We start from the raw sequence: 27,199 nt of genomic DNA, 5'->3' as shown, positions 1-27,199 counted from the left end.
GAATAGATCTGAGCTGCTTTTGGAGAGGCACAAAATTTTTGCTTGGTCAGGAATGAGACTTTTTTATGTCCAGCAGTGCATGGCACTGTGTCAATTTGCAATTAGGAAGTGATATAAAAACAATAAAAAGATTACAAGAAAGCAAAAAAATGAATGAAGAACGGCAATTTCCTATTAGCTGTGGGTCTCTTTATCATATTCCACCCAGTTTTGAGGATGTACAAATTGTTGTTGTGCTCAGTAGCTCAGTAGTAGCTCAGATGTATTCTACAGACCCTCAGCTAATAGAAAATCCCCATGGTTTTGTCAGATAAATGTCTTTGCCAATGTTGCTGGGGTTTATAAGAACACTTCCTGTTCCTAGCCTGGAACTGTCCAGTGATGGAAAAAGTTAAAACAACAACCGTGATCCCAACCAAACTAATGCTGACACTGAAGATCATAGTATTGCGACCAAAACCATAGCTGTGACACGGAGTAAACGTACAATAAAAAAAAGATTCTTCGGCAGAGTGGATGACTGGCAATGTTCTGAAAAATATTACACAGAATGACACAGATATTGAATCTGTAGGGTATTTATGTTGCTCAGAAAAATGTGATGTTAAAATCACGGCATTAAAAACTGGGTTCAGTTTTATGAACAAATGTGAAGGATCAGCAGTATAATACATCATAAGTCATCTGTAAGCAAAAAGAGTAAAATTGATGTCTCACATGTCAGCATTGGTGCTCAAATGGCGCTGGATTATCTCATTTTTGGGGCTGATTTTGGTAAGACAGACAATAAACAGATGGTTTCCAAGGACAGGGAGGTCGAGCTAAATGGCGACAGAAGTGGAAGGTAGTATTGCATGTAGTGCATCACCCAAGGAAATTGTTCCTCATGTCATTCCCCCCGAAGGTTAAATGCACAGTATGGATGCCTGCAGAAGTGATGTCACTGGTATGAATCTAGTTAATTATTCTTCCCATAATCTCAATAATTTTAATCATCATGTAATAAAAGCAGGAGTTATTGGAGTTTAATAACTTGGATTTGCTTCGCTGTCCTTTTAATGCATGGGTTTTTCATTAACAAGTTTTCTTAAGGGCTAACAATCAGTCTTGAGTAACTTGAGGTTTTACTAGTAAGGTATGAGGACCTTCTTCAGGCAAATTCTTTGACTCTTTTGAAATCCAAACTCAAAACTCGTCTTTTTACTGAGACCCATATCGGATTGCCCTACATTCCATCTGTATAAACCCATATGCTGCTCTATATTTTGTATTGTACTGTACTTTTTTTTAAACTTTACTACTACACCATCCTTGTGTTTGGAAAGTAGTTTTAAAAATAAAATATTAACATGGCCTGAATCTTTTTACAATGTTCCTCTTGTCCTTGCAGTTTTCTCAATGGATTTTATAAGCCATTTGAAATCAATTCTTTCTTGCAATTCAGTCAAATTTAGGGAATTTAACAATGTCTTTTGATTCCTACAATTTTACTACTTTTAAACTCTCTCATTCCTTCATAGTGTGCTTTCTTGAAATGACTCTACATGTTGTTTCAACAAATGCTTTAAAACAAACTATTGATTTTGGGCACTGTGATATTGGAAAGCATTCAGCGGCTCTGGAGATGGTTTAAAGAGGAGAACAAGCCCATCTGAAAGAATTCCATAGAATTTCAAGAAACTACGTCTCTTCGGTTTTGAACAGGAGTTCCAATGTAATCACACGCCAATAGATTACTTCGAGAATATAAATGAAATTAGGAAGAGAAGCTGAAACAGTGCTGCAGACTGAAAATGAGTTAATACTTTACATAAACCACTAAGTCATGTTATCCAAACCAGTATCCTAAGATCACGAAAAAGAATTGCATGTGATTCTTGAATCAACTGTTCTTTAAAAAACAACAATGCTCTTCCTGTGATCATGGCGATCCCCTGAAAGCCCTTAATAGCCAGAGCAAGAACGTTATACTTACTTCAGTGCTGCTCTGTACTAATCCTGCACACTATCCTGTGAATCAGCTGTTCCGCAGGTGTGAAATGTCACTGGAGAAATGATTAAATTAGCATCTGTCCCCCCTAAAATCATCATGAAGGAGACCTGGCCGTTCACCATCCTCACTTCACAAACCATCTGCGATTGAGGCCAGGAAAAAAGCACAATGATGGACAAAACCTCTGGATTTCTTTCTGTCAGCAGCACGTCTTCTCTTTTTGCATTGCAGGTCAGGGGGCAAAATCTACTCCCTGGCCTTACGGCGCCCGAGTCCCTGCTTTTGTCCCAGTGCGCGCGAGAAAAAAACATTCACACAAAGAGATTTACAATGCCTTTATTTTACATCAAAACGCTTCTCGTGAATCTCTCATTGCGGCACAAGCCAGAGTGTATTTACACAGTGATAATTCGACAGCAGCCACTGCTCAGAGAAGCAGATCGCACTTATCTGCAGCAGATCACAGGCACCTGATAAGCAACCGCGAGTGTCACCTGAAGCATATTGCTCTGAAACTGATGCAGGAGACTGCAAAGACACAATGAACTGATGGCAGGACTGCTTCCTCGGGTTATGAGCCACGTCTGTTACTACTTGTCAAGGGTCCCCGGGAGAGGGTTGCCTATCCTGGCCTTGGAAAACCACAGGGTTTTCTGGTTCTTGTGTCATTTAAGTTCGATTTAAAGCAATTGAGCTCGTAGTGCTGACCAACCTGTATGCTCACTTACTGGGCTTTGAGCTCCAGATAACACCTGCAGGATGGTGGCTTGCGAGCAGGTCACAGTTATTGGACCCAAATGCTGCTGAAAAGTAACCACAATCAATCACTTAAAGTAACAACACCTTTGATGCACATTAACATTCTAGTGTAACTGAAGGTCCATAGTTTTAAAATTAAAATGCCTGCTGCCCTTTCATGAAACAAACTCCTGAAATGATGGCTACAGTGTGTTCTGCAGCATAGGATGATACAGTTGGTTCAGGTAAGAAACTATATCTTGTAGGCATATAAAGCAGGAAAATGTACTGACCAAAGTGAATCACAGTGGCTCGAAATTGATTACATCTAAAACCATGTACGCCAAGTAGATCTTTAACTCCCTTTGTAGAATTTTAACCCAAATATGAATTTGACACAGAAGGGAACTGAGACATGTAAAGGTCCAGGTGGCATTTAAACACGGAAACAGTTCTGTAGCGATTAAAACGAGAAGGGAGCAGAAGGACTGAGAAACAGCTGAGACAAAATGGCTGAAAAAAGCTTCGGGCAATTCCACTGTGACTGAAGTTGCACATGGTCAACCACCCCAGGCAAAGGAGTCTCAGACAGCTGTAAAAGTAAAATGGGTTACTTTCAGAAATTCACCAGTAGAAGAAAATGTTTTATTACAATTCATCCAATAGCTATCAAATAGACTGCATTGGTGTGGGTTATTGGATACAGCATCAGCTACCAGGGAGCTACCGCATTTGAGAAACTGCTGCTGGGAAATGAAATGAAAGTCTGAAATGTCCACATTGCTTTTCTCAGCGGAGGTTCTTTGGAATCACCACTTAACTTTAAGCATGCAACCTACCCAGAGAAAATTCTGTATGGAGCAGAACCTTCCAAATAGCATGCCCTTAATGTTGCATTTCATCAGCCCCAATGAATCAGCTCGAATACTGTTATATAGCCTGGTCATCGTGTACTGTGAAGGCATGTCTGTGAGGCATCTGCAGTGACTGGAGATCCTCTTGAGGGGAATATTGTGGGCTTCTGCTTTTTTGTTATTTCATTGATGAAAAACACTGGAAAAAATAAACTAATTTTTCAAATAACCAGGTTCAAGTAATTGCGAAGCACCTTAAGTTCACTACACCAAGTGGCTTGATTGAAGTGTCAGACCAGTTTTGCGCCGTCAAGTCAACAGAAGAGAAAGAAATCGGAAACAAATCTGAACGGAGACCTACAAACCACCAGAGTTTAAACTGAAGATTAATAAATAATTCAAGTTACAGTATTTAGAGAAAATAATTACTTAAAATGTACAAATACATCACTCTGGAAACCCAAGACAGACCCCACCCAAAACAAACAAAAACAAAACATATAGTACATGTCAGTTAAAAAATGCAGCTCCCTGACCCATAGCATCACAAACTAATGTCTCATCTCGGCACTTCTCCACAGTCAGAAACGACAGGAGGGCGAGTGTGGCCGGCAGCACTAACACTCCCACACCACCAGGGGGCCTCACCTCTTTATTTCTTCCTTGCAATTCAGCTCAACTGCTTTGGCAAATGAATCCTTAGCTGTCCTAATTTAACATTCTTTAACTAGGGTTTGTTCTCTGTCCTTTAGAAACAGCAAGACATCCAGAGAAGAATGCTCAGTCCTTCCATTCTCAGCTTGCTTAATAACAGCTACTGATTGTTTTAATGATCCACTGATCTAACTAGTGATTTACTAACTAGATCTTGTTTCAATTCTGGAGCTGAGATTGTTCCTACAAAAACAGGTTGTACTGTAAGTTGAAAATGGCATCTTCGCAGGGCCAGAAAACAATTTAAATGCTCAAGTTACAATTAGTGCTACCAGTGAGGAAATGCAAGTCCAGCCAAGTGGAGAACTGGAGCCATGAGGACCATGACTGTTTCTGAGATGATGCGTGTTGAGACTTGATCATGCAAATTCGTCAGGGACAAGGTCAGATTCCAATTAGAGCAATTAAGAGCTGAGGACCAGGACTGGGCACCTCTGTTCTGACATGTTCTTCCGCAGTTTTTACCAAAATATGCTCATTTTAAATCGGGATTCGTTTTCATTGAAGACCATCACACACAAGGATTCCTCATCAGAATGGAGCAGAGGATGTTAGACCTCTTGGCCCAGTAGTAAACCCAACAAGCAGAGCTCTATGTAGCTTTCTGTAATGCACCAAGACTGCTTCATGGCTGGCTTGCTGGGTTCATCGGGGGTGAGGAGTGACAGTCAGATGACTCAGCTTCCCCATTTCCAAACACAATACGAGTCACGTCTGAGACTTCTGACAGCCCTGGTCTCACTTATCTCCACCCATCTGAATATTTTACAATGTCAGCTGATGCTCACGACATCACATTCAAATCCTTGATTTCTGCTCGACCTTTTCAGAAATGCATTCTTTTTGCTATCGTCTCGAAAGCGCTCTCTTAACACGGTTTGATAAGAGATGGCCTCCACCTCAGAGCAGAGCGCTCTGCTAGTGAAACATACCCTGTTTACCCTGCAAGGAAGGTGAACTTGAGGTGGTGGATCTAAGAATATCTTCCCCAGCCGTGCTGCTCACGATTACCTGCAGAAACGGGAATTCTTGAAACTCTGTTTAACGAGATGTCGTCTCCCGTTTCGGAATTAACTTTGGATTTTCTTTCCACCCCTTAAATCAAAAACAAACACAGGACCTACCTACAATATAGCTGGAACCCCAATTCCACCTCTTAAATAAAATAAATAAAATCAAGTGACAGCGAAGTCCCTTATTTACAGCCATCCCGCTCTGCAGAGCTCACACTCACGACAGAAGAACCATAACACCAGACATGATGGATAAAAACAAAATACTGGGCTGTTTCTTTAGGGAAGGTCCCTCAGACTCCCGTTTCTGCGATTTTAAGGAACCGCCAATCCCACGGGGCTCCTCTACAAGCGAACCGTGTTGATTCGCAGGGGCTGGACGTTTTTGCCATTTGCGTGGCTCTGCCCGGGGCTGAAGTAGGGATAGAGCTTGCCGGGGAATTTCTCCCGGAAGGTGTAGAGCCAGGACATGTCATCGGCGTTGTAGAAGACCAGGAGGCCCTTGGGATAGTCCAGGTAGACGCCCACCTTCTCCAGCTTGCTCTTGACGTTGAGGCGGGTCCAGGGCTCGGTGCAGGCGCTGTACTGGTTGCCGTCGTGCATGACGATGCAGTAGAAGCCACGGCTGGGCTGGATCTGGATGCTGCCCTTGCGGCTGACAGCCTCGTGGGCCACGCCGATCATCCACTGCGTCTTCTCCGACACCATCACCTCCCAGTAGTGCACGCCGGCGCCGAAGCCCTCCGCCCCCAGCACGGACACCTCCACATCGAAGCGCCGTGGCGAGTCCTGCAGGGGCTGGGGGTGCAGGTTGCCGTACGCCACGATGGTGCAGTCGTCGGACAGGATGAGGCGCTGGTGGGCGGTGATGGGGTCGAGGGTCAGGGCCGCAGGCACTGTGGGGGGGGAGAGAGAAGAAGCAAACTGACTTCTGGTCTGGCTGTATTGAACGTTACAGGATGTTTTAGCACTGCCCTTTTCAGAATAAATAAATAACCCTTATACTTATGGAGTGCTTTTCTGGACACTCCACTCAAAGCGCTTTACAGGTAATGTGCAGCCCCACCTGGATGATGTGATGGCAGCCAGAGTGCGTCAATACACTCCCCACACACCAGCTCTCAGTGGGGAGGAGAAAGTGATGAAGCCAGTTCAGAGATGGGGATTATTAGGAGGTCATGATTGGTAAAGGCCAGTCTCATCTGAAAGATGCTGTCTTTTTTACAGTATGGTGCCCCCATCGTTAAACTGGGGCATTAGGACCCACACAGTCCACACGGTGAGCGGCCCCTTCTGGCCCCACTAACACCTCTTCCAGTAGCAACTTTAGATTTCCCAGGAGTCTCCCATCCAGGTACTGACCAGGCTCACACCTGCTGAGCTTTAGTGGGCTGTTAGCTGTGAACTGCAGATTGATATACCTCCTGTCTAGATACCAGAAGTAAATCCTTTCCATGTTCCACCACCACCAAATATCCTGATTATGTTTCCACTGTCCCTTTATAGATAAATCACTATATTAATTAATAGGGATTTAATTTACTAAATCATATTAAAATACTCTTGCAAATCTATGAAGACTCAGGGCAAAACAAGTCTCTGTTTCTCTCGTAAGACAGTCCTTGATCTTTAAGCTGAGCAGAACCACGATGGGGAGAGAATCTTTGAGCTCGATGAACATGCAGGTATGGAGCTCCTGACTCCTGCAGTAAGTGGACGCTTGTCTCTGGACAGACCTTGGCACCTGTTGAAGCACAACGGGTAGCTTGTTGTGCTATGCCAAATGATTTACACTTCACTGACGGTGTAGTCTGTGCATTTTTTGTGCTCAAGTCTGAAGAGAAACAATGGTCTGTTCAGAAATCCATAAGCCATTTCTGATATGTGGACAGGCTTTCTCTAGTCATCTTGTGATGAGCTCATGCCTGTCCCTACAATACTCTCTTGCCCTTATTTACATAAATCAATAAAAAAAACCTTTGAATACCCTTACGTCTCTTGGCCCTAAAGCTCTTTTTGACCAATTAAGCCAAATGCCAATACGCTCGGTGAATCCAGAGCTCACACTGTTCCCTTCACAATAAAACTGAAACGCAGTACTGTACCGAGATATGCTTGTGCAAGATTCTGACAATGTCCACGCTGCAATATTGGGACCACTTCCAGACAGCACTGAGAAAGATTAGTGCAATGTCAAGACAACATCCAGCCATTGGTTTAATATTATGGCCATGTCTGGAGGACATTTATGAAGGCTTGCTCTAGAAGCAAAACACTACTAATACTCGGAGAGGGCCTGTCATAAAAACAGCAACAATAAGCAAAAATAAAGGAACCAAATTAGAAAAGAAAAATATAAATGTGCTGGACTGTGGCTGTCAGGTGTGCCTGTCAATGCACAAGCCACTGTTGCTGAAGTTGCTGACAACATGCTTTTGCCAAATGCCAGGAAAGCACAAATCCCTAATCTGTCAGAAACCACCCGGTCTGACAGAACAGAGGGACCCACTCACTCGCTGAACCGCGCAGCCGAAGTGCTCTTTACATATCTGCAAGAGCACAAGAGGTTCTGCGGCAGCTGATTCGACAAAAACATCAGAGAAGACGAGAGACATGCCAGGCGGCTAGGACCCTGCAGGGCTGACGGGAGTGGAGCTGAATGACAAGCTGTCAGGAAGGGCTGCACAGCCCTGGCCCTCTCTTGAAATCTTTCCAAAACACTCCCAAGACACAGCTAGGTAAAAAAAACGAATAAGTCAAAGGATCAAAGTCTTCCAGTGTCTTTAAATTCAAGATCAAAGGATCAGTTTCTCAGCAAAATACATCAGGATCCATGGCTGAAATATAAAGTTCAAAACCTGAGCTGGGGTTACAGGCTTTAAAATTACAGGTCTCACAGCTGTTGATTATAGGTTTGAAAGGCTGTTATTACAGAAGCTTTAACAGCACAATTGCCTCAGCTCCCCAGCGACTTCTGACATGTCCACAAGCCTGTGATGACATCAGTGACAGACACACCTGCCCTCCAGTCAGCACTGAACCACCTGCCTCGTTGTGAAGCTTGAAATGTGTCAAAAGTGACACATGGCCTGAGTGTGTGGGTTAGAGGAGCGTAGCTTGTCTGTGCTTCCTTATTCCCCCTTTGTGGGGATAGAGGGGAGTTGCAATGAGCTGGGACAGAGAAAAGTTGTGAATTAAAAATCACATTGCTGGGTTTCCCAAGCCCATTAACCTGCTCTGATCTCCACAGTCCAGATATTGCTGATTCTAGGCTTAGACAAACACGTCTGTAGTTAGATGGACTGCAGGCAGCATCCTTGACTTGAATTGCACCTGCAATCTCCAGAAACCTTCAAGCTTCCAGTGCTGTCAGTGAGAAGTACATTTTCTTCACTTGCTGCTCACTCATGAGGCACTGTGGGGCCTGCAGGGCTTCAGACTACTAATGGATCTGGCAGGAAGTTGTGTTGAGAGAACTGCCTGCAAAGGTCCTTGTTTGTACTGTGTAGCACATGGGGATTTAACAGTAAGCTGATTAAGAGCTGCCAAATCCAAATCAGGTGGATAATTAATAGCAAAGTACATTTTTAAAGAAGCCTGGACACACTAGAACAGTAGTTTTAAGGATGCCAGAGAGGCATGTACAGTAACAATGTGCCCATCTGGACTCTCTGATTTGCATTAGTCTAAACCTGCAGGGGGAGGCAACACAAATGAGAGTCAGTCAGTGCTTCCTTTGTCAAAAGAAAACAAATCTATCCATTTTCTATCCACTGCATACAATTCAGCTTTGTGGGGGACCAGGGAGCAAGGCAAGGTACACCGTGGACAGAACCCCAGTACATCACAGGGCAGACGGACACACAGACACACACACTCACACCAGGGCCAGATTTCTCAGAAGCTAATTAACGTAACAGCATGGCTTCAGACTGTGGGAGGACACTAGAGCACCCAGAGGAAACCCATGACAGCACAGGGAGAATAAACAAAGCGCACGCAGACAGCACCCCAGGTCTGGAATAAAACCCAGGGCCACAGCGAGGTGAGGCAGCAATGCTTACCACTGCACCACAGTAGCGCCCAAGAAGAATACATCACCAGAACCAAAATAAAAGAAGATTTTTATTAAAGCATTTATTTTTTACCAGTCAAGCCTTATTTTTATTTTAAATAGACTATAAAGCCTTGTTTAAAGGAGTGTAAAAGGACTTCTAGGCTACAGACTCTCAACAATATACCAGGGGTGGCCAGTCCTGGTTCTGGTGAGAGCCACTGTCCACAGGATCTTAAACGATACCTCACATCAGCCATTTGCAAAGGCTCTTGATATTTGATCACTTTAGTAAATTAAATGGACCTGTTCCAGGTGCTTCAAAATGTATAATTCAACGGTGGCCTTTATACTCTGGTCTCCACTGCAATATACTTTCACTGGCTCACTGGATTCCATTCCTGTGGTTTGATAAAGACCAGATTTGTATAGCAAGTCAATGGAAAATGAGAAATACAATGACTTGGTTAAGCTAAGTCATAAATATTTAAATCTAAAAAATTGTCATGTACAGCATTTCTAGAACTACACTTTGAAAGTAACTGTGAAGGATCTATCAGGTGCTCAGGTAATACAGAAACGTTACGTAAACAGAAAGCAGAATGACAAATAAGCTTTAAAAAAAGAGAAGAAACTTTAAAACTTTTTTCAATTGCCGACATGACAGAATGTAGAGATGGATTTGTATTGATCTGGACATTTGGAATGAAGTCAAGGGAGACTAAGCAACTTTCTGTTATTTTTATTGGAATAACGCAAATTGTGAATTGATTGGATTAGTGAAGTGTCTTTTTGCAGCATTATTTTTAATCATCACCTCTCACAGGAAATTACTGTGGGAGATTAGTCACTTTCCCAGAGTCTGCAGTATGTCACTCATGCAAGCCTTAACATCAAATGACATCATATTAGGACCACTGTGGCGTATAAAAATGTATTAAGACGCAAATATAAGCCAAACATTTACCACGTGCATTAGTCATTTCTGTACACTCAACTGACATGAAACTAATTCCAAACTACAGTCTAACATTCTGTGGGATCATTACGGTCTCAAAACGTGTCATTTCAGCCTCTCAAGCTCTTCCCAAATCAAAAAATATTGTGGACTAAAACAGTGGCACCATTGGTGATTTACGATTCCACCTGTTCTGTGAGGATGACTGGCACCATTTTAGAAAGTCCAACGCATCAAGCCATCTCATTTCCTGTTGCGCAGGTTTGCCTACTCTGCAACTGCCAGGTGTTTTGTCACCTTAGCTCTACGACTCAAACCAGGAAGAGTGAACCGGCCTCAAGCTCCACTATGACTTTACTCCAAGCACTATAAGCCCGCAGCAGGGCTCGGGAGTCACTGGTCGAGGGCACACTGGCTGACAGTCCTCTATTGCTAGAGGAATCTTTAACTGAACTTCAGTCTAAATTGGAAAACTTGGGGGTGATATTCAATGCAGGCTTGACATTCAGCCCACACGTGCAACATATCGTCAAAACATCTTTCTTTCACCTCAGAAATATCGCTAGACTAAATTCGATGTTATCACTAACCGTTGCTGAAAATCTGATCAACACATTTGTGTTCTCTTGAGTTAACTACAGTAACGCTCTACTTGCTGGGGTTTCTAAATCTGCATTGAACAAACTCCTGTATGTCAGCAGCCAGAATCCTGACCAGGGGTAGTGCAAGTGATCACATTACTCCTGTCCTGGAGTACTTGCACTGGCTAAGGTTTCATATCAAGTTCAAAATCTTCATGCTCACCTACAAGGCACTGCGTGGCTCAGCACCTCAGTACCTGTCTGAGCTACAATCATCCTACTCCCCACCTCGCAAACTTCGCTCTTCTAATTCTGGTCTCCTATCTGTCCTCCAAGCCCGTCTACACTCTAGGGGTGACAGGGCCTCTCCTGTTATGATCCAAAGCTCTGGAACTCGATCCCCAAGGATATCAGAGAGTCACCTTCTCTTAACTCCTTCAAATCCAGACTCAAAACCTTTTTCATTAGAAGGGCCTTTACTTAACTGGTTCTGTTCTTTAATCCTGTGCTCCTACTGTATTCAGTACACCCATGCATTGTCTCCTCATTATGTATTCTCACCGTGCATATCTTGTGTATTTTTTTTCTTGTTGTCGTTTTGTAAAGTGCTTTGAGAAGCCACCTTTAAAGGCACAGTGTAAAATAAAAAAACTTCTGAAATAATTAAAGGCAAACTGCAACACTTTTCATATTTTAGGGCTAGAAAGAATCAGCATTGATGAGTGCGTTTCAAACCCTAATAAAAGTAAAATGCACACATCAACTTGGAAAATCTCCAAATTACATCACAAAATAGACTAAATTTCCAAGTATGCACAGCTCCATGTTCTGCCATTCAGAATGAGGCAACAAAATTACTGGTGACATATGCAGGCCTATGACATTGTCAACAAGCAGTCTTGTGAATACATCTCTTTTAATCTAATAGAAATATTGCTCTCAATTTTTGTTGAAAAATACTACTTTAAACTCTGCATTCAGATCACCTTGGAGCATTTCTACAGTGAAGTGTGTCCGCTGCACAACCTGCACTTATTCGCTCATACATTACATTAGTCATTACAGTAACTAGTGAGCAGGAAGGGCTGCATCATGTCACAATCTGTGGGAACTCGAATGCGAGTTTGCGACAACATGGCGACTTACAGGACTCTCACAGTGTTCACGATTTTGTGCTTAATTTGAAATTCGTAAACTTTTTCTACAACATCAATTAATTTATTTTGTTACGGAGATTTCATAACCGGTCTGAGAAATTGGGACTGCAACACCCCTTTAAACAAATCTAACACCCAGTGACACTGGTTTGCTTCTATATGCACAGTAAATCTGAATTTTAAATGCAATTGGATGTTTTTCCAAATTTGCACACAACTGTATTAATACAGGCCCTCATGTTTTCACATATAAACTACTTGCCACATATTACAATAAAAGTAGTAGCAGTTTGCATTTATTTCCTGTTTTATGCTTTATAACGTGAGCAGGAAGATTTAAAGGTTTTGGAACAGCTTGCTGGATCAGGAAGCCCAGGTGCAGGTGTTGTCACGAGCTCTCTGGAAACAGGTCTGCAGAAAAAACCTACACATACTGCTGAACCATCCCAACAAACAGGCAAGCACACAGTCCTTACATGAATGTAATAAAGTAGAAGTTTGCCCTGTAGTTTGAAAGGATCAAAGCTGACAGGATAACAAAACAAGCCTGAGAATATTTTGCTCAGTGGTAGTTCTTGGAGACCAGGAGAGTTTGCTTTGCTGACTTTTTAAAACACACTTGTAATACAAATGGAGTGATTTTGAAGTGAGCAACGTCATTTAAGTTTTAAAGAGCACTGAATGAGAACTGCGACTTTGGCATACATCTGTTGTAAAAATGCATGCCATCATCTTCCTATACGAGTGCCTTGTCTGCAGTTTAGTAAAAATTGGCAGGGGACATATCAGTAATGTCACTAAAAAAATAAAATCAGCATTTCCAATTCTGAATCTGAATGAAATAAGCAGAAACAGATTTTTCCATTTCCCACAGGCAGGCTTTCAACCATAGTCTTGCTGTAAGTGCTGATATGGACGCATCTTACAAAATTTGACAGAATACCGGGAGAGAACAGTTTCCTGCCATTTGTTTGTTGCTGTTCAGGTTTCTGCACTTGGCCAATGAGAAATACTGTTCCTTCTGGGAAGGAGATTTGCCAGTTCTTGGGCTCTCAGACATTACTTAATCATTGTGCAGCAGTATCCACTGTCACAGGGAGAACACGGCTGAAGACACTGGCCACCCGACACACCACAAGCTCCTCAGTTCCCCACAGGAGGGCAAGACCTGACTCCAGGAGCAATTACTGCCGTAACCACAAGCTTGTAAGCCCCTAGCCAGTCACTGGAGTGACAGCCAACTGAGATACCCAGGCAGACTAATGGTTACCAACACAGATGGCCTCGTTAATTGTGCAGCTTCTGATGCTGTGAGCCTAGGTCACAACCTGCAACCTGAATGATCTCCGTTAGTGGCTGTGCCAAACTCAACTCCAGGGAGGGCTATCTCAAACCGGACAGGAGAATACCTGGTGAAACGTCCTGGTAGAGAGATTTCCAGATGGTATACTGCAGGGGTCCCATGTACTTGGATGTTGGGAAATCTTCATAGGAAAGGTTGGTTTCATGGATCTTCCCCTTAATTCTGGTTAAAACAAACAAAATTGGGAATTAATTTTGCAAACTGCAAAATGCAAACTCTTGACTATACTTCGGAAGTGCTCACTTTCTTTCTTCAGTGCCTACAGAAAGTCTACACCCCCTCTCAAAATTTTCATATTTTGGTGCCTTACAGCCTGTAATCAAAATGCATTAAAATAGTTTTAACAATCTACATATCCTACCCCACATCTTCTATGTGGAAAAAAAAATATTACATACATTTCAAATTAATTTAAACCAAAAGCTGAATTAGCTTGGTTGGATAAACATTCACTTCCCTTCTTAACAGCACAGGAACCTTAACCAATCGGCATTTGAAAATAACACACTACGCAACCCAAGAGCTTTCGGAAGACCTCAAGGGACAGAGCTGTGGAAAAGCACAGACCAACCGATGAGTATGAGATCTCGCGGCAGGGTCAAGGGTATTTTTAAGAAGTGAAAGGTGTATGGTACCTCCAAGATCAGGCCATCCATTAAAACTGGATGATAAAGAGGCAATTCCAACAGACTCGCGCATGTAATTTCAGTTTGGCATTTTTAATATATATAAATAGATATTTTTTTCAAAAAACATTTTTGTCCATTAAAAGTGTGGAGTATGGTGTGTAGATAACAGGAAAATCCTCATTGAAACAAATGAACAAACAATTTTCGCAGTTTAATCAGAAAGAATTTCTATTTTTATTTGCATTTCTTGAGGTTAACTAGCAAAATGAACATAATGCATAACTAGTTCAGCTGAGCACCTGAAGAAGGCTCCACGGCCGAAACGTTCTGTTTTCTTTTTTCTTTTTTTCAGCATGGAATAAACTTATAATGCATAACTATTTAACTAAACACATATTTACTTTTTCTTCCATTGGCATAAGGAAGGTCATTTTTAACTGTCTATTTGCAAGACTCAGGTTGTCCTCTTCTCTATGTCTGTGGGATCACAAGTCATCTGATGTCCACCCAGGTCCTGGTGTTCGGGCCCAAGGGTACCTCTGCTTGTTTAACCTAATTTGAGAAAGTTGAATGGTGTCCTGATTGGTCCCTCTGTGACATCTGTTTTGACTGCCTGGATCCTCCCTAAGCCAGTTTTACTTATGGATTAGAGATGGCATGTAAGTAATTCTAAATATAGAGAGAATATAATAATTAATAATTGCTTACACTTATATAGCGCTTTTCGGGACACTCCACTCAAAGCACTTTACAGGTAATGGGGATCCCCTCCACCACCACCAATCTGCAGCCCCACCTGGATGATGCAACGGCAGCCAATGCTCACCACACATCAGCTCTCGGTGGGGAGGAGAGCAGAGTAATGAAGCCAATTCATAGATGGGGATTATTAGGAGGCCATGATTGGTAAGGGCCATTGGGATTCTTAATGACCACAGAGAGTCAGGACCTCGGTTTTATGTTTCATCCGAAGGACAGTGCCCGTTTACAGTATAGTGCCCCCTGCTGGCCTCCCTAACACCTCTTCCAGCAGCAACCTTAGTTTTTCCCAGGTGGTCTCCCATCCAGGTACTGACCAGGCTCAGACCTGCTTAGCTTCAGTGGGCTGCCAGCTGTGAGTTGCAGAGTGATGTGGCTGCTAGCTGACACCAGATATAGAGAGCCCTCAGGGACCTGCAGTGGTCCCGAGGCCCTCAGTGATCCCATACCTTTCAGAGGTCAGCGCCACGCCCTCCAAGAAGCCGTGGCGGTCAGTCTCGCTCAGCCGCTCCTGCAGGATCTGGATCCCCTCCTTGACGTCGCGCAGCTGCTGGCTGTAGCGCTGGATCTTCTGCTCGATGTCGGACAGCGTGCGGGCGGTGTCCTGCTCCAGCTCCTCCAGCATGGCCTTCTGCCGCTCCCTCAGGAAGCGGTGCAGCCGCTCGAAGGCCTCGCCGATCGTCGCTCGCAGGCCCTTCGCCGACGACTGCGTGGGCACACACACCGAAAACAGAGCTGCTGTGAGCTGGAGGTGCACGGGGAGCAGTATAACAACCGCCCTCGTCACCGCAGGGTGGGCAAACGATCCAAGGGCCCTTTTCAGAGGACATGCACATCGCCCACATCCCTGTGCATGAGGAAGTGAGCTAAACAACGCAGAACAATGAAATTCCTCATTAGATCAGAATTTTAGATTTCTTAGCAGCGGGTCTTGTTAGAGATAGATAAGACTTTATTGGTCAGCACCCCTAGGAACATCAGGACCACCTCCGACCACCTCCTAAAACTCCCAAATTCAGATGGCACCTACTAATCACAGTCCTCTGCCTGTGAACTGTTCTCACCTGGCCTGCACTAACTTACAATACCAAGACTGGAGAACTACAAGCACCTGTCAGTGCTCCTACAGCAGTTTGCCTCTAGGCTCGCAGACTCATGCTTTCACTGCACTGGGCTCTAATCCTGCTTCCTATCTGCTGTGGTCGACTTGATTGCACCTCCACAGCTTCTTTGGCTTCTCTTTCTCCCATGTAATCAGCTTTCACGTGTAGATAGAGCACTACCATGAGAATGATCTCCATCTTCACTCACCATCATAAACTGAAAACCGACAGCCTGGCGGGAGAACACGTGCCTTTGGAAACTGTAGATAAGGTAATGTTTTCTTCAGTGTTCATATAAAAGTCCTCACAAAAGTCTAAAGCAGGGAAAAGGTCTCAATGTCAGCTTCCGAAGGCCTCTGCATCTTCCAGTTTTTATTCCAACTGAACTTGCAGTTCCACGATTGGTTTAAATAATTTACTGCATACAAATACTCCTAACAAAGTCTGACAGAGATAGTTGCACCTCAGGGTAGGTGAATTGTGAGTAATCCGGCATAAAATACCTTAAAAGGGATTTTATGTACCATATGTCCAACTAGGAAAATCATTGGGTTGTTTAATTGACAGCTCAGGTTAACAAAAAACAGAAGATACTGAAAGCCCTCCAGAAATTGAGTCAGAGAGCCTTGTAAAGAAATACAAGCCAGAAAATAAGAAAACCGAGAGCCGGGTGATGTCAGGTGAGTGTGAGAAGAACGCTGCAGGTGTCACTGAAGAGCATGGTAGAATCTCCTCTTTTGTACATTGGAGAAAAGGACAACAAAAGCAGATGAAACAGGAGATTTAAGTTTTAAGCAAAAAAAAAAGTAGCTAAAAGGAAAACACTTCAAAAAAGAGATCCAAACAATCTGATAATGATGAGAGGAAGAGACTTAATGCTTAAGGTGATGGAGGAAACAGAGAATAGAAAGAACTTGGAAAAAAAATCAAAGCCCGCTGGTGTAGCTGCCTTAAACACAGAGACAGCGGATGTCAAGTTAAAGGGTGGCTATGAACAGACGGAAAATGTGCATTAAGAAGGTGTTGGATGAAAACCAGAGAAAATGGGAGCAAAAGCAGAAGGTTTAATGGAAGGAAGAGAGAAAGAAAATACTGCTTGGGAACAGTTCCAGGTGCAGACGTGACGAAACGCAGCCGACATAAAAGAACTCAATTATGGAACAGAAAAAAATCACAGATAATGTAGCTGCATTTATGAAAATGTCAAAGAAATGAATGGAAATCTTCATTCCTTTCCCCAAGAAACCAGCCACAGCTGACTAAAGCAAATATGGAAAATAAGTCACCTAAATAATTCTGCTAAGAGCATTCCATGATGTGAAAAAGATAAAAGATTTAGAGCAAAAACTGCAGGAAAATGTAGGTCTGCAGAAGGGAAGGGAAAAGCTCACACAACAAACTTGAAAAGATCTGTGACTTTGAAAAAGCTTTTGAGTTGGACAAGGCATGGACAAATGGGGACGTGCATCTTGTGCAAAATGCAAAAGTGTTAAACCCACTACAAATTCTGTCCTAGGATCAAGAAGCTGCACTTCGACTTGTGATATCCAGGTACTGATTAAAAGCTCTGTCCAGACAGGGACGCTTACTCTTCTCTGAACTTTTTTGGGTTGCATAAGAAGATGATTAAGAGAGGGACAGACAGGAATGAAGCCCACAGCAGCCAAGCTGCTACAAAATACGGTATTGCAAATTGTTAGAATCTTCTTGGATGAACAGAGGCAGTGGTACAAGTTAGCTGGGACAAAAGCTGTTGAAAGAGCCATTCGAAACTACAGAGTGCCAACCACCCTCTCAGAGCCTTCACATAGTTGTTCTGAACCCTGGATATAACATTTGCTGACCAGGATATGTCCAGCAGCAGCCTCGAGCCTCAGATCCTTTGATTGAAAGGCGCTATGTATGAATACAATTGATTGATTGATGGTTGGCTGAGTGCAGCAGGGGCTAGGTGGGATTCACAGGAGCCAGGTATAAATTACTCATCTCTCAGCAGTGACTCTGGTGGCCCTTTGGGCAGAGAAAGGTTGTAGTTCTCTTAGCTAGAAGAGCAGCAGGCCTGCCCTGGACCTGGGGACAGTGGGGGTTTTGCAGCATGTGGGAGCATGCATGATCTTCACTCCTCCAGTGATGGCATTGGGCACAGCAGTGAGGTGGAGGCAATGACAATGACAATGAGGCAATGACAAAGGGAGACCTGCAGACTGGGGGGTTAAAAATAAACTTACGAATTGAAAAAAATTGTGCTAATACATCAATAAATATTAGCAATCAATAAATGTAAATGTATCCTTACAGCTTTAGGTGACCAGGAAGTGTCTCTTAGAGTTTAGATAAGGCTTGTGACATCTGGTCACACTTCTAGCTTCAAAGCACAGGGGATGTTTGTTGAGGTGTGATAAAAAGCAATTGCAATGTTTACCTTGGTATTTCTAGGTAAGTAAGTTGTGGGTTAATGAGTGTCATTGAGCAGCAGAGATCACATTAAGACAGAGGAGAGACCACCAGAGCCTGGAGGAGTTGGGACTTGAAGCTTGCGCCAGGCGAGAGCCCCAACTTCATGATCATCCGAACAAATCCTGACTGAAGCCAAGTATCTGAACCTTGTTAGAGAGAGTATGCAATTCTGTGTTTTTAGGGAACTTGTGTTTCCTTGAGAGAAAAATACCTTGGCTAGAGGAGTCTTTCCTGCTTGTAGGTGCATTTTTATGGATAGGGAGATAGGCTCCCATTTATTTTGTGGCATCCGGGGTGTTTGTAAATACTGTACATAAAGTAAATTGTGTGTTGTATGTTTTGTTGTATGCAGTGTAGCGTTTGTCTTGTCATTAACATAAAAGTGTGCCTGCATTATTAGAGCAAAGATTTCATGTGCCACTAATGATACCAACCACTCGGGTATATTCTGGAGAAAGTTGGGGGTTAGTAAAATTTATTTTACTTAATGACTAAACTGTTCAGTGAATTCCTGATTTTTCACCCTTTTCAAAACCCCCTATTTGTAACAAAAAATTTGTATAAAAAAGTACCGCAAATTTCAAATCCACAGCAAGTGCAAGACGCAGGCTGAATGGGATTAGAATGAGCAGAGAAAAAGATCTGGTCACCTCAGCGTTTTCATTACTGATCAGGCAGTAACATGGAGGCAAGAAACTGGTATTGTTGTCATTTGTCCTTAAGCTATGAAGTCTAGATGACCACAGAGAACTTGATACCACTGAGAAACCCGAGTTTATTGTTACAAAGACATTCAGTGCAGCGATATTCATTTCATTCATTTCAGGGCTGACAAGCACCGACGTGATAAAAGGATTTAGCTAGCCCTTTCAGTTAATCAGATACTTTGGTACTTGCAATTTAAAGTATTAAAAAGGTTAAATCCTATGCCATGCGCCTTCTATATAACAGAATAACACACAGGCCAAATAGCTGAAAGTGAAGAGAATTATTTTTCTCTCAGTATACGTATAACACTGGTATCAAAACAGCCTGAATAGGTAAAGATTTACAAAGCACTTTCCTTAAGATCTCCTGTTTCTGTAAATGTGTTAAAAGCAAAGGTTCACTTTGAATGGAGAGGCCATGAATGTGCTTCTCCAAAGGCAGCGTGTAAATACTGGTCACCTCTAAATGATTCAGAATGACATCTCATTTTCCAGCTGTCCTAAGGTGATTCTGTGATTGTGTCTCGCAGCTCAATCTAGTCACATGAGTGTTTTCATTCCAGCATTTAGTATTTAAGCAAGTTTCTTTATGCTGCTGAAAAATACAAACCAGAGACCTATCTGCACGCCAACCTGCATAAATTGAATTTACATTTATGCTAGACAGAAGGGATGACTAGATTAATACTGTGCAGCAAATACCCAAAAGGGAACTGCAGTTCTTTTTCCCAAAGGCACATATCTTCCTTCAGAGTGGTCTACTCTAATGTCAAGCTTCAGAAATTTAAAGTCACTAATCACACTTGTAATGCCAAGCAGCAGAAACATACAGTAATTCTGTGTCTTGGCTTGATCGCTGCCAGTTACTCACTAGTAGGAAAAGGAGCTAAGTGATCACAAGTATTTGGTACATCATTTTGCAAAACAGGCATTTCAGAGAAAGTAAATAGGCTACAAAGCAGTTTGCTGCTGACTTGTGTATACTGTAATGTCAGGGCTCTTGTGCCGATTTAACACTCTACAGCCTAGTAATGTCTCCCCTTAAGGTGGTGTGATGAGACTAAGAACTCCACTCCTCTCCACAGGGTTGAGAAATAGCTTGTTCCAGCAGCAGATGGCAGGCGTGCTAATCTGCTTGCTTGATTTAACACAGCTGTGTGGGCCCCTTTAATCAAGATGCATCCTTTATTTCATGAAAGGCATCTTCACATAACGGCAGCGCAGCCAGTACCAGCCCTGACTCATCTTCGGTGCGAAATGTTGTCCAACATGTCAAATGCTGAAATGAGGTGTCAGTACTGTCTGGAAGTGGTCTATCTCGGTGACATCTGAGCTGCAGATTGCGACGAAGAGCCCCAGGAAGCAATGTAAACACGAGCTGTGTGGCCAGAGCAATTGGATTAGTGACGGGTCTAATCCAACAGTAAGTCACAGCCAATATCTGGTGAGATTTCTTGAGCTCAGAAACCTTTTAGCCCCACTACAAAAAATAGCTGCTTCAGAGAAATTCCCCCAAATGATTCTCTACCAATTAAGTTGCTGAGGCGAATGTGAAAAGTTTTGATTCCCACCTTCCACGATATTCTAAAGCTAATGATAACTTTCTAAAAAAGTAATCAAACCCCAGTTGTGTTTCAGAGTTCACAGAATGATGCACAACCTGTACGCTTGAAAGTTATCGATGTGTATTCCACAAACAGTTCCAGAATGCATTCCCAGAACAATTATTTTAATTCATTAAAATGTACAGGCAGTGGACAGGAAAATGAGGGATATCAAGTGTAAGGACATGGAAAGCAAAGGGTTTCCACACAGGTGTGGTCCATGCATTAATTCAGCAAATAACATCGCAGCTTGCTTAGGGACAGCTACAACGATGCTAGACAGACATGGGCGCCTAGCACATGACTGCCAGAGGAGACCCCAGTGAGTCGGAAAGAGGGGGATTTGACGGGACGGGTTTGGTGGAAGCTTCAGTGAGTGTATCAACTCAACCTGCTGATGTTTCATGAGCAATGGTGCCTGAGCAGATGTCAGCACAGGGCAGAGAGTCGTCATCATTCTACAACCAGAAGGACTGGAAACCACCTCAGAGGGTTTGGTTCTAGCAGGGAGGGGTTCTGTGGTGTGTAATGATGTGGGGCGCACTTTCCTGACATGGGTTGGGTACACTCATTCTCTTTTGAAGCAAGGTCAATGCTAATTGCTGCTTTATGGTTCTGCGTGGTCGTCTTCACCCCATGTTGCAGCATTTCATTCCTGCTGAGAAGGGTGTCATCTTCCAGGATGGCAGTGCCTGAGCATGACAGTGATGTTATCCATATGTCATGGCCTTCTCCATCACCAGATCTCAACCCAATTTAGAATTCACGGAATATCTTGAAATTAGATTTCCATCTCTATTAACCAGGCATGAGATGATTGACTTTCTCATTAAAGAATGGTACTGTACCCTTCACCTTTCTGTAGATTCCAGACCCTGGTTGACTCTATTCCACAAACATACAGTGCAACCCATGTTGTTGCCCAACGATCTATTAAGTCCTTTTACACTGGTGCTTCCATTTCTTGTCCACTACTTGTAGGTAAGCATCACTGTAAAACCACATATATTATTTTCTACAACTTAAGGATTGCTTGTATTTCAATTTACACACCCCTTTATTATCACTATTCAAAACGTACACAGCTGTGGGCAGGCTTAGACACCAACAAGGCAAAGGCACTTGACATTTGCAAGACTAAAAAAAATCTGTAGCCTTGGCAACAGATAATGCAATAAAGAGATTTAATGTCCAATCACATGCTTACTCTTGCCAATGGGAGTTTTAAATAAATATGTAAGAATTAAATCAATTAGCTCTAATAATAACATTGGAAATGTAATTGCTTTAGGAAAGAAATTGTTTACAATATTTCACATCATTGCCATCAGCTTCCTCTGCCAAAAAATCCCTATGGCATGCACAATGCATTATAGTTTTCTTAATCATAAAGCGGAGGTTATCTATTAATGTTTAAAATCCCTAATCTAATTTCTGCTGTAATAAAGATATGGACTTTGTACAAACTATTGCCTCCCAGCTCTGCATGCTTTAAAAAATGAGACTAATGGCATCTGTCTTCATTGCTTTCAACAGTGCACAGAACCAGTAGGCTACTATGAAAAATGTGCTGGGTTGGCATTAAAAGGGTGGAGGAGGTTTATTAGAGAGACTGAGAGAAGTTTTAAACACTTCATTTGAGTGTTTAAATGAAGCACTGTCTTCCCCACCAGAGATCCTGGTAGATTTTGTTCCTTGGTAGCCATGCAACACTGATTCTGATTCTTTACTCAACTACTTATTATTAAATATCTGAACAAATGACTAATCTACAGGATTTTGTTCTAGTTCTATTCTAGTTTTGTACTCATCCCGATTTGGATTACAATCCCTCCCCCAAAAAACTGGATATGAGTGCGTGCAGCATATCCGCATTTCCTTGATCATCAGTCTTTGCCTCCCTAAGAATCAACCCATCTCAGACCAGGCAGGGCAGAGAGAAAACGCTGTCTCACTGACGGCAGACAGGACCTTTCAGGCCTCAGAACTTTGTTTTAATTTAGCCCCACCTCCCAGAAAAAAAATCCTATCACTTTTCCTCTGAGTGCAAATTCCTGAAGAACACAAAAAAATGTAAAGCAAAAATATGAAAATAAAACTCTTTGGGGTAAATTGTAACAGCTCGAAATGCTGCTTGCTTTTTGGCCATTAAAAAATACAGAAAAATTAGAGACAATGAACTAAGCCATATTTAAATTTCTTTCAAATTGGTGTATATATTGACAGAATATGGGGTCTTTTTTAAGTTTCAAAATGACAGATTAATACACTGAAGTGACTTTGTTACACAGGTGTCAAACTCTCTCTTTAGCAAGAAAGTTGAGTGGGCACTAAGGTGATCAACTAATTTAAGCTACTGAATCGCAGTGTTTGTGGAAGGGAACCACTAAAATGGATACCATGGGCCTGTCAGAGGATCACCTTAGGTGGACCTGCCAGCTGTGGGGCTAAGTCTTCTAGCAACAAATTGAGGATCTGTGTCCCAGTAAGTGCAGCACAACACACTTATGAGTGCCTTCACAAGACCGGCTGATGGGAAAAACCTAACGTGAAGTTCTGGACAGAAGTGCCTAGACGAGACACAACTGTACTTGTAGTAATTAACTGCTGATAAGGACTTGACTGGCCGCCCTTCCTCCAGACTGGTGATAATTCCAGCAGGACAGTGCATGTCCTCATGCTGCTCACAGAACAACACCTTTCTAGCATGATGGGAGTGCGACAGGGAGGGCTGGGAATCCCCAACTCTCCAGGCTTGAGCCCCTCTCAACATATACAGTTGTATGCAAAAGTTTGGGCACCCCTGGCCAAATTACGTTTTGTGGATTTTCTAAGTGAAAAGAAGTTAACAAAACCTCTGCAGTGAACAAACAAAGCTGACATATTTTGGCAAATTTTAATTTAATTATTAATTATTTAACTATTAATTTTAATAATTGCAGTTACTATTTATTTGCTGAATTTAACAGATTAAAAAAATAAAACAGTAAATGTGGCATGCGCAAAAGTCAGTCAGTACTTAGCATTACCCCCTTTGGCAGAAATCACAGCCTCCAAATTTTTCTTGTAGACAGCTAACAGTCTTTCTATTCTTGCTTTAGGAATTTTTTCTCCTAGTTCAGAAATATTCTTAGGCCATCTTGCATGCACTGCATGTTTGAGATCTACTCATAGATTTTCAATAATATTCAAGTCTGTGGACTGTGAAGGTCATTCCAAACCTTAATCTTTTGTTTCTTGAAGTAGTTCATGGCTGATTTTGAGGTATGTTTTGGATCATTGTCTTGTTGTAATATCTAACCTCTTTTCAGCTTCAGTTTCGTCACTGATTCTGGGACATTAGTTTCTATGATTTGTTGATGCTTAGTAGAATTCATTCTTCTCTCTACCTGCACAATATTTCCTGTGCCACTGGCTGCCACACAACACCAAAGCATAATAGATCCACCCCCATGCTTAACAGCTGGCAAGGTGTTCTTTTCTTCAAACGCTTCTCCTTTTTTTCTCCAAACGTACCTTTGGTGACTGTAGCCAAAGAGTTCAATTTTTACTTCATCAGACCAGCGCACTTGGTTCCAAAATGCCTCTGGCTTATCTAAGTGTTTTGTTGCATACTTCAGATGTTGACTTTTGTGATGAGATTGCAGGTAAGGTTTCCTTCTGATGACTCTTCCATGCAGATCATGTTTGTGCAAGCAATGCTGCACCATGGACCGGTGCATCACTACTCCCGTGCCAGCTAAACCTTCCTGCAGGTCCTTTGCAGTGATATGAGGGTTTTGCTTTGCTTTCCTGACCAGTCTATGAGCAGTTCTATCGGAGATTATTCTAGGTCTTCCAGATCTTGTCTTGACTTCAACAGTTCCCCTTAACTTCCATTTCTTAATCACATTTCGGACAGTGGAAATTGCAAGCAGGAAGCATTTAGTTTATAGCCTTCCCCTGATTTCTAAGAGTCAATTATCTTTATTTTCCGATCCTCAGTTAGCTGCTTAGAGGAGCCCATGGTTGTTGAGTGTAAGCACAACACCCTGAGAGGTTCGAAGAGTCAGAGAATTTATTAAGCTCTGGAATTGTCATCATTTGACTTTGATTAAGGCCTAATGAGTCAATTACGTTCTGAGACCTTACAAAAAAATAACACAAGTGGATCATAGCCAGCAGCCATATCACTCTGCAACTCACAACTGGCAACCCACTGAAGCTCAGCAGGTGTGAGCCTGGTCAATACCTGGATGGGAGACCTCCTGGGAAAAACTAAGGTTGCTGCTGGAAGAGGTGTTAGTGGGGCCAGCAGGGGGCACTCACCCTGCGGTCCATGTGGGTCCTAATGCCCCAGTATAGTGACGGGGACACTGTACTGTAAACAGGAGCCGTCCGTCGGATGAGACGTAAAACTGAGGTCCTGACTCTCTGTGGTCATTAAAAATCCCAGGGCGTTTCTCAAAAAGAGTAGGGGTGTAACCACGGTGTCCTGGCCAAATTTTCCATTGGCCCTTACCAATCATGTCCTCCTAATAATCCCCATCTCTCAACTGGCATCATTACTCTGCTCTCCTCCCCACTGATGGCTAATGTGTGGTGAGTGTTCTGGCACACTATGGCTGCCGTCGCATCATCCAGGTGGATGCTGCACACTGGTGGTGGTGGAGGGGATCCCCATTACCTGTAAAGCGCTTTGAGTGGAGTGTCCAGAAAAGTGCTATATAAGTGTAAGCAATTATTATTATCATCATCTGGAAGAGTGTGCAAACTTTTGCACATGCCACATTTACTGTTTTGTTTTTCCATCTGTTAAATTTAGCAAATAAATAGTAACTGTGCATTAATATTTGCAGAAGCATGTCAACTTTAAGTTTATTCACTGCAGAGGTTGTGTTAACCTCTTTACACTTTGCTTAAGTTTATTCACTGCAGAGGTTGTGTTAACCTCTTTACACTTAGAAAATCAACATAACGTGTAATTTGGCCAGGGGTGCCCAAACGTTTGCATAAAACTGTATGGGAAGAGCTGGGATACCATGTGGCATCTAGGGCTCTGAGACCAGTGCACAGGCACATGGCTTGTCCAAGCACCTCCTGCTAGAGGAATAAAACAGCACCCTGCATCCTGGTGCAAATCAAGCATCACAGGTGTAAAATCTCTACTGCTTCCAACAGTGGCCACCAACAGTACAATCCGTGAGAAACACTAATCGGAACAATGAATTTATGTCACACCTGTTTAATAAAATGTCAAAGCAACAGTAACCAAAAAAGGCTCATTCTTCTTTTGATAACTTTATTAAAATTGTTGCACTTACAAGTAATATGATGCTCCGCAAATATATATACACATATTATAAGGGACTGTAATGTGAGGGGGACTCTGTATAATGGGTTTAAGCTGAGTCAAAAACAATAGGTTTGGCCTCAGGGAAGTAAGAAAGTGCCTGAAGAAACAACCATTAGAAACTAAAAGAAGAAACCTTGGTCCTGTGATCTTGTTCTAGGCCAGCGGTAAAGCTATTTGAGTTTTATTAATACTTGACATCGAAGTCTGAAAGCTCATGCTGCAGGGAAGAAGCAAGGGAAAAACGCCTCAGCACACACACAACGTGGGATAAATAGTTAAACTGGTGTGCAGGAGGGCCCTATAGTGGGATAAATGGTTTATCTGGTGAGCTGGCAGGCGGTCCTTTCAAATGATAAATGACACCTTTTGCAGACGCCCACAGTGTTGGAAAATACGTGTTTCTTAATCTTTCAAAGTCAGCGAAGGGGGGAGAAAACTGCAGAGGCTGTTGTATTGGCTCACTCCCCTGTTTTCCCCTGATTAAAACAAGGTGTCAAGATTAAAGAGCTGTTCAATAAACCAATTTGTTGGCAGGAACTGTTGTCGATCAGGGAAATCCCTCCATGGCCGGAGAAGCCTTGTTTATTCTGCCTTTCCACTTTCAGTGATGAACTCCTCAAGTTTGTTAACTTGTTTATATCTGCAGTTGCAGCAACATTATACTGGCAGTGAGAATCTGGGTGTAATCTGACTTTCCTTTTCTTAAAACAGATTTGACTTTGACCTTTGAGAGAGATGAAAGGTTGTGAATTAGGATTGTTTATGACAGAGTACATCATGCTTTCCTGTGTGTTCAATTATAACCACGACCACATCTGAACTGTTTAAGGAGTTTTAAGACTTCTTATGTGACCCTAATGAAAGATCTAGGCAAAGCCAGTTTGAACTAAAGCACATTATAAGGATGATCATTTTATTCATTTGTGTACTGTAATCCCCACAGGCTACATTGACCAACTACAGATATACACAGTACCATACACACATTAAGCAAACCTGAAATTTGAGTAATTGGAGCCCTGCTATTTTCCTTAACAGCTAATTCATAAACATCTTGAGAGGAAATCTGTTTTAGGCTACATATACCAAACTACACCCCAATCTGCCAAGTACATAAAAAAAACAAACATCTGAATGTTTTTCCAAATCCAACATGGAAAATAAAAATGTGACCAGTAGA

The 27,199-nt window shown here is 42.5% G+C and overlaps 1 protein-coding gene across 1 annotated transcript in view; it reads right to left on the bottom strand.

The window, feature by feature from the left end:
* Positions 1 to 2,313: 2,313 nt before the first annotated feature.
* Positions 2,314 to 27,199, bottom strand: part of trim62.1 (tripartite motif containing 62, tandem duplicate 1) — an 86,806-nt gene continuing 61,920 nt past the window's right edge. The window contains exons 3-5 of the mRNA XM_088938472.1: positions 15,263 to 15,519; positions 13,472 to 13,587; positions 2,314 to 6,208 (exon numbers count right to left, since the gene is read on the bottom strand). Coding sequence (XP_088794598.1) covers positions 5,658 to 6,208; positions 13,472 to 13,587; positions 15,263 to 15,519 — 924 coding nt within the window. The 3' untranslated portion in view covers positions 2,314 to 5,657. The remainder of the gene's footprint in view (positions 6,209 to 13,471; positions 13,588 to 15,262; positions 15,520 to 27,199) is intronic.

The sequence above is a fragment of the Atractosteus spatula genome, chromosome 20, assembly GCF_055471065.1.
Source record: "Atractosteus spatula isolate fAtrSpa1 chromosome 20, fAtrSpa1.hap1, whole genome shotgun sequence".
NCBI classification, from domain to species: domain Eukaryota; kingdom Metazoa; phylum Chordata; class Actinopteri; order Semionotiformes; family Lepisosteidae; genus Atractosteus; species Atractosteus spatula.
Note: the sequence above shows the minus strand (reverse complement) of the source record. Positions and strands in the feature narration are given on the sequence as shown.